The 8,727-nt window shown below is 44.3% G+C and overlaps 1 protein-coding gene across 2 annotated transcripts in view; it reads left to right on the forward strand.

Annotated features, from left to right (window-relative positions):
• Positions 1-8,349, forward strand: part of cfap299 (cilia and flagella associated protein 299) — a 123,766-nt gene extending 115,417 nt beyond the window's left edge. For both annotated transcript variants that reach the window (XM_079516629.1, XM_079516628.1), the window contains 2 exons: positions 3,935-4,064; positions 7,248-8,349. In XM_079516629.1, the coding sequence (XP_079372755.1) occupies positions 3,935-4,064; positions 7,248-7,444 (327 nt within the window). In that variant the 3' untranslated portion in view covers positions 7,445-8,349. The remainder of the gene's footprint in view (positions 1-3,934; positions 4,065-7,247) is intronic.
• Positions 8,350-8,727: the final 378 nt, after the last annotated feature.

An 8,727-nucleotide genomic window follows, 5' to 3' on the forward strand; every position in this document is an offset into this window, starting at 1 on the left:
AGGACCTAAATGTGGGCCATATACAGTATATATGGCCGGGTTTCAGATAAGGCTCTCAGGACCTAAATGTGGGCCCTGCTCAGGAGTCAGCAACCATCAATAGTTGCAGCCTTAAGATCTTTTGGAGCTGTAAGCGAACTGGGAGGAATAGATGTAGTCTTTTTACTAGCCTGTCAAACCACTGAAATCCTCGTTTACCGGAATCCCTCAGGGGTCTGTACTTGGCCCTCTCCTTTTCACCCCAGCCAATCTTTAAGTTTGCAACACACTTGTAGATCTGCTATTATCAGAGCCTAAATTAAGCCTAACATGTACAAGGCAACCCCCCCCCCCCCCCTCTCTCTCTCTCTCTCTCTCTCTCTCTCTCTCTTTCTTTTTTTCTTTTTTCTTCATGTTCAGCATTAAAATATCTCACATGTGTCCCATTTTTTTCTCTCTTTTTTTCTACCCAAAGCAAGTGGTTCACCGTGGCATAAAAGTGGTCTACCGAAAAAATGTTAATTGTCGTTTGGCATTTCGGTATAAATAGGCACAGAAAAACGCTGTCAAACCTAATTTGCGTAGAGAGGAAGTTATGTGCATGTGTCCAACGTGAGCGACTTTCAAACAATATAATTTAGCCCTGTGCCTTGGAGGGGGGGGGGGGGGGGGGGGAAGGGTGGGGGGGGGGGGGGTGAGGGGGAGGGGGAGGGCGGGCGGGTAGACAAAACCTCAATTTGTATTTCATAATTGTCCACAGTCTATTCTGAACCTGTGTTGAACAGACTAAAGGGGTATACGCTGTATAGCCAGACCTCCGACAGATCATCCTGCCATAGCTTACAATTGAATGCGTTACCAAAAACAATGCTTGGACTGTCAGGTGGAAAGTACCTATACAGTTACTCAAGCACTCTAACTTACAGTAAGTAGGCTACAATTGTGTAATGCAGTATATTTCTATACTGTGGTATTTGCTCAACCCATTTAGACCTGAGAGCGATTTTAAAAACCTTTTTCTGGAAAAACTGGACATTTTTATTCAAAGAATGTATATGGTGACTATCCAAAAATAGCACATATACACAATATATCAATGTTTCTTCCTGAAGAGAAGAACATTTGTTTAAAAATATAATTTTAAACACTCAAGATTTTTTCAAAGATGTTCAGAATTAGCAGATGTACAAGCTCAAAGTGACGTGCTGTGAGCTTGTATATCTGCTATTTTTGAGAACTACTGTTCGAAAACCACTGTTCGACGAGTTTGATCGCTGACAAGCTGCAGAGGACTAGGTGCTGCATGTGCTAACGACGTCCAGCTTTGTTCTGGCGCAGTGCGTGTGTGTGTGTGTGTGTGTGTGTGTGTGTGTGTGTGCGTGTGTGTGTGTGTGTGTGCGTGTGTGTGTGCGTGTGTGTGTGTGCGTGTGCGTGTGCGTGTGCGTGTGTGTGTGTGTGTGTGTGTGTGTGTGTGTGCTGCATGCAGGGGAATCTTTAGAGTGTGACATTTGGACAGCTACCTCTGGATGTGATGGAAGCTTCAGCCACAGAGAGCAGCTGCCTCTGGATGTGATGGAAGCTTCAGCCACAGAGAGCAGCTGCCTCTGGATGTGATGGAAGCTTCAGCCACAGAGAGCAGCTGCCTCTGGATGTGATGGAAGCTTCAGCCACAGAGAGCAGCTGCCTCTGGATGTGATGGAAGCTTCAGCCACAGAGAGCAGCTGCCTCTGGATGTGATGGAAGCTTCAGCCACAGAGCAGCTGCCTCTGGATGTGATGGAAGCTTCAGCCACAGAGAGCAGCTGCCTCTGGATGTGATGGAAGCTTCAGCCACAGAGAGCAGCTGCCTCTGGATGTGATGGAAGCTTCAGCCACAGAGAGCAGCTGCCTCTGGATGTGATGGAAGCTTCAGCCACAGAGAACAGTGGTGGAAAGTAACCCAGTGCATTTACTCAAGTACTGTACTTAAAGGACAACTTTAGTTTTTTTCAACCAAGGTTCATGTTTTAGGTTGTTATTATAGAAAGTAAAAGATGAGTGTTCATTTTTTTTAATTTGCTGCTTTCTTTCATTTTAGGGATTTTAGCTGTTTTTGACAGGGGGGCGGGGGCATTCGAGCATGGGGCTAAATATGTATTTTTTTACAAAATATTATTATTTATTTTTTTATTATTTACTATAGTCCTAATAAACCCCAGGAAATTACATCTGGCCACAAAAAAATCCCAGGATCTACTGAATGTGAAGGTAGCCTACTGGGGGGAAGCCACACTGTGTGTCATAGGCTCAATATCAGTTTGACACATTCAGTATATCTCGTGATCTTTTGTGGCCAGATGAAATTTCCTGGGGTTTATTAGGACTATAGTAAATAATTATAAAAGAAATCGCTATAAAATGTTGTAAAAAAATACATATTTAGCCCCATGCTCGAATGCCCCCCTAAAACGAAAGAAAGCAGCAAATGAAAAAAAAAGAACACTCATCTTTTAGTTTCTCTAATAACATACTAAAACATGAACCTTGGTTGAAAAAAACTAAAGTTGTCCTTTAATTACGATTTCGAGGTACGTAAATACTCAAGCCAAGACAAAGGGTAGGCCTACCCTTTGTCTTGGCTTGAGTATTTACGTTTTTCAACACTCAACACCACACTACATCTCAGAGGCAAACATTGTACTTTTTACTCCGCTACAATTATTTGGCCACTTTAGCTACTGTTTAATAGATTTAGATTTAGATTATGAATACAAAACTTACTGCGGCGGGTTGTGAGCTTGTAGATCGGCTAAGTTTGTGAAAATGTCTGTGAAATAGGCCATTCATACTGGGTACTTTTACTCTGTAAAAGCTCAGTGGCCTTGTGGTTAGAGTGTCCGCCCTGAGACTGGGAGGTCGGGGTTCGATCCCCGGCCGGGTCATACCAAAGACTCTAAAAATGGGACCCAGTGGCCCTTTTTGAAACTAGCTCCTCGCCACTCGCCCTACACACTTCCACTTGGTTTGAGCATAGATATATAAATAATAGAGATGGCCCTGGGATTCCCATCCCATCCAGTGCCGTCTCTATGATTTATATATCTATGCTCAAACCAAGTGGAAGTGTGTAGGGCAAGTGGCAAGGAGCTAGTTTCAAAAAGGGGGAGTGCCTCCCTGCTTGACACTCAGCATCAAGGGTTGGATTGGGGGTAAGTCCCTGCGACATACTAGCGTCATGTCCAGGGGGTGTACTTGTACATCAAGCTGCCTCACGCTACAGAAACAGGAGATAGGCTCCTGCCCTATGGGCCTCATGGCTCGGCAAGGCTACTTATGCTGTACTTTGATGTCATTACTTTTGTCACTTCCTCCACCACTGTGATTAGCGTCCAGCCCGTTAGCGCTGCACTCTCTTACCGTAAGCGTAGCCTGTCATTACACCCAGAGCAGTAATGAGGCCTTTCATTGGACAGCAGGCTAATGTCCCTATTTGTGAGGCCTTTCATTGGACAGGAAAACATCCTGTGTAAATGTCCACTTCAAAACCATGATGCTAGGGCGGCCGACATAGCTGAATGGGTAGAGATGGTAATCAGAAGTGTCCCCGAGCAACACCCTTAACCCTTAACGGCACATATAATTGCCTTGGTGGGTGGGTGGCGGAACCGACGGTGTACGTCACAAATACAACATCTGGACTTACTGCTCCGTTGGTCCGATCTGCACCAAACTTGGCACAAACACTGTTATGGGGTCTGCTATGAGAATATAGCCAGGGGCCACGAGCACACTAGTGCTCCTATTCGTGTTAAACGAGAATGCTCAGAGTAACCACCCCCCCCCCAGTGCTTGCGCCTCATCTTAGGGACGACAAAAATCAGCTGGTGATTGATTGATTGATTGATTTATGATTGATCGATGGATCGATGCACTTATAATTCAGTTATATAACAGTGGTCTGACTTTTATCCTCTAAGCTTCTACAACTGGAAGACACAGCGGTCCACAGCCAACGCCAGTCCCAACTACCAGGTGATCAGCAACGACCCCGCTGGCATGCTCTTCAAGAACAAGAGAGACCGCAAGATCCTCAACGTGGATCCATTGGTAACCGATTGGAAATGAATGCTTGCATGTGCGATACACCTGTTGCGCCGTCGTGCCGCGCTGCGCTGAAACATGTCCGAAAGAAAATGAAACAGAAGCCTTGGGGAACAAAGTCATCTTCAGAAACGTTTTTTTTTTTACACCCAAATGTGTAAAGAAATACTCATCCCAAATTGACTAATTGCTTGGAGCCTTAAACTACTGTACCACACGTTAATTAGTACCACATACCAGATGCGAGTCGTTCAGAGTAGAGAGAGAGAGAGAGGTAGGGGGGGCTGTTTGCTTTCCACCTGTATGAGAATGTAGACAGGTGTTTCCTGCAGGCTGGCAGAGTGACAGCAGTAGTAGTAGAAGTATCACTCTGACACATGTTTTTGTTTTCTCTCTCTCTCTCTCTCTCTCTCTCTCTCTGTCTCGTGGGGGGAGCCGGGAGGGGTGGAGTGGGGGTGTAGGGAAGCAGTTGGCGGAGCTGAAACTATTTAGAATTTGCAGACAGAGCTTTGGTGGGGGAGAGGGGGATGGGGATGACCGCGTTCTTATTTTATTTGAAAGCCTTCCTCGTGTGGCCAAAATGGCAAAGCGGTGAGTGTTCTCCTTGCTGTGGTCGAGCGCCACCCCGCCCCGGCCGGGCCAGGCCGTCTATTAAAAACACAGGAAGCCAGACGCAGCAAACCGACCGTGCCAGAGGCCCCGGAACCCAGTTTCAAGCTCGGCTTCAAACTCAGTTTCAAACCCAGTTTCAAACTCGGCTTCAAACTCAGTTTCAAGCTCAGTTTCAAACCCAATTTCAAACCCACCTCAAGCTCCCCAAGCACTGCGGTCCGCAGGGAACCTTCTAGAAACGAGGACAGAAATCAGATTTGAAACTTGAAACGTCTCTTGTTCCATCTCAGCCAAAATGGAGGGGAAAAATATTAATCTAATCTCACAACATTTTTGCGTGATTGAATGGAATTATTTCTGAAAGAATGAAAGACAATAGGACATTGGCACGTAAGTTGCGTGGCCAATCTATAAGCATCATGTTGCGACGCATTGTAACGTTTTAACAGTGGGCGACGGCCAGACGAATTTTCCAGAATTGCAACTACTGGCGATAGCAGGCGATTAGGCGATAGCCAATGAAATTCATGTGTTTCTCGCCGTTTTCATTTCTTCCTTATAGCTTAATTTATTTTTGTTTATTACTCTATTTTGTGCGGACATTCTTTTGAACTTATACCGTATAGGAAGACTCTGTGGACTTATTTAGAAGAAGTGTGTTTGAGGTAAAAGTGTAAATTGAACGTAATTGCTGGCTAGGTGTCGACTCCCACTCGACACTTTTGACACACTTATGAGACCAAAAATAAACGCTCCCAGCTGTGCTGCGGGCTTCACATCTGAAGTGGGGGGCTCGTTTTGGACTTTGCCATTCAGGGTTATGGGCTCAAGGCCCCCAAATCCTTTTTCTGAGCCCTGGTAATTACATTAAACGTCAAATTAGCACTTAACATCCCCTTTAATAAGACTTTTTTATTAGCAATTTGCTTAATTACAGCAAATTGCAAATTGCAAATTGCAAATTACAGATTTTACAGCTTAAGTGTTAAATAGTTCTATATTCTAATCATTGTTATTGTTAGAGTGCTTGTTCAGCAACAGTGGGGAGCATCTCTCCAGCTCTTCAGTAAACTGCAAATACATTTTCAGCTCGGTATATCAATTTCATCCAATCAGGAGAGAAAGCTCACACAGGATATTGGATAGTGAAACAACAAAATGAGCAGAAGGAAAAAACAAATGTGGAATTGAAACACTTTTCATCCGATCTTTCCTGATTGGATGAAATTGGTGACCCGCCTGAAAATGTATTTTCTGTTTACTAGAGGGACGGGGAGAGCCTTGTTATTGAACACTGTATAGCATCAGAATATAGACTAAACCTAACTTTGAGAACCACTGATTTTGATCACAGGTTTCACTCTCGTGTCTCACTGAATATGTATTCCGCCATCTTGGACGTTATCATATGAACTCTTTACCTGTCGCTCTAGTCTATGCAATTCACACCGTAGGATGTTACGCTCACTTACAGTTCAGACAACGGTAGAATTCTCTACTAATCAAATCCAACAAACACAAATCTCTCTTATGGGAGTCTCTCTCTCTTTTGAATACTTTTAGTACTTCAGAACACAACAAGTACAAAGTTGACTTAAAGGTATATTCAGTGATTTCGCTTCATTCAAATATCACTTATTTTTTCTTTTTATTTGGATAATCCTCCCTACTATAGAGTGTGCTGACCATATAAGGAGTTCCTCCCTGTCCCCAGTGAGCCCCTGGGGTCAAAAAACCCTAGTTTCAGTTTTGGTGGCGGGTGGCAAAGCCTTCATCCAATCAGGATGAGAGGGGCCTTCCTCCAATCATGTGTAGGGGCGGGCCTTGGTGCACATGCTGTTGCACTTCCCCCCACTGTAGAGCGTGTGCATGTGCACATTTTGTTACCGGGGCGGACTGGGTGGTTTTCCAAATCACCCAAATCACTGAATGCTCCTTTAACAACTTTCACTTGTATTTAATGATGTGTGATCAGGAGTATCTATACTATACTCCTGGTAAAATAGTCTATAGTATACTACACTGTTTCCCAAACAGTGGCTCGGGAACCATGGGTTACAACTCGAGTGAGAATCCCATTTTCTTGTTTCAAAAGATTAAATAAGATAATTGTATACAACTTTATAACAAACAAACAAATCTATCTATGAAATTCCAAGACTATATAAAATATATAAGAAGTCCTGAAAATAGCTGCTCTACAAGCTCCCAACAGCCGATCTACAAGCTCGCAACGCGGCGTGAAGCGACACGTTCTGCTATTTTCACTAGTTTGGGTCCCGGCCAAACGTCTAATCTCTCTTTTGGGTCTCGATCTGAAAAGTTTGGGAAGCACTGGTATACTATACAGACCGACTGAAGTACTGTGATTGAGTAGGCTACCGTACTTTGTCCACCATTGGGTGGGGAAAATGGAGAACATACTATGAAACAATTAATTTATGTTGGGACAGGATTATTGGCTGATTCAGGGTACATGGGGTGGATTTCTCCTTTAACCCGACACCTGCCAACCATTTTGTCCTGTTATTTTTTTTTCTTTCTTTCTTTCTTTCTTTTACGGGGCCATTTCTTTAGGCGGCACCTGGCGACAGCTCCAGCAGGACGCCCCTGCAGTCAGCGCTGTACGCGCACGTGGTCGTGTACGACCACATCAGCAGGAGGACGGCGTGAGCAGGGCCTCCGGCGGCCCCGGGCCCGGCCCCGCCACTGACGCACACTGCAATTTAAGTGCACATTGGAGGGCGACCGGCGAAGCCTTTAATTTGATCTAAATACAAAGTTTGAGTTTGAGTCAACCACCGTCATCAGCAGCCAGAGTGTTCCTCTCATATCTACGCATGGCATCTGGATGCAGGGGTGAGGGATTGGTGCAAGAAGCCCCAGAACGAGAAAGCCAACTGATCATCGAGCTGGTTTTTAGGGTGGCAAATAGCAGATTGAGAAGCTATCTGTCTGTCTGGTTCTGGAACACTGTAACATTGATGCTGATAAATGATCTCTGTGGAGTTCCTTGCTCCTGATTGGATACAACCTGTATCCTAACCTGAACATTCTATTTTTTTCTGTTTACTGCTGGACTGCTGTTGAGGGAGTTTGTATGTCTGTCTGTCAAACTTCTGATTTAAGGTCGAGCACACATTTTAGGGGAAGTCTAATTAAAATGACACATAGCGATCTATCTTTACTAATCTTCATTTGAACGAGTAATATACATACACCTTGTATATAACAGGGTCGGCTTGCACAGATACATTAATTACCAACATCTTTGTGCATTGAGCACATGCAGCCAGCATTCCTAATGCTGGTTTCTCAATAGAGAAATAGAGCGCATGCTTAAAGTGAATGGCACATCGAGTGGCAAAGCAACATGCAAAGTGAGTTTAACATTGTTTAATGTTGTTTAATGCAATCAAATAGGACTTTTCTGATTGGATGTAGAAAGTAGGCCAGAAAGTAGTTTTTTTGCCACTCAGTAGGCATTCCTGCATAACTTCCGGGTTTGATGATGATGTCACGCGCATACCCTCTATAATCTGCTGCGTTTGAACATGTCCTTCAGAATAACAAACAAAGCGTAGCCTACTGCAGGGGTTCTCAACGTTTTTGGCCGGGGACCCCCGGAAATGCTTTGGCAATGTCTCGGGACCCCCGCCCCGCCCCCTCCCGACCCCCAATATAAATTGACTGCTACAATAACCTTAAACCATTTTGGGCGGGAACCCCTTTTGGTGTTTTAAGCATTGTTATAATTTAGCTATTGAAAAATAGCAGATCTACAAGCTCATAGCGCGCCACCGAATGGCGCGCTATGAACTTGTAGGTCTGCTATTTTTGAAAAATCGTGAAAATAAAATTTAAAAAAAAGAACTTTTTTTGAAAATATTTTGGGGACCCCCCAAAATAATTTGGCGACCCCCCGAGGGGTCGCGACCCATGGGTTGAGAACCCCTGGCCTACTGCACAACAATGGGTACTTCAGATGAATCTTTCATAACGGGTCTCAGCTGACCTGTTAAGGCAATAAATTATAGGCACACATGTTATACTGTAA

The sequence above is a fragment of the Electrona antarctica genome (assembly GCF_951216825.1).
Source record: "Electrona antarctica genome assembly, chromosome: 12".
In the NCBI taxonomy this organism is placed as follows: Eukaryota; Metazoa; Chordata; class Actinopteri; order Myctophiformes; family Myctophidae; genus Electrona; species Electrona antarctica.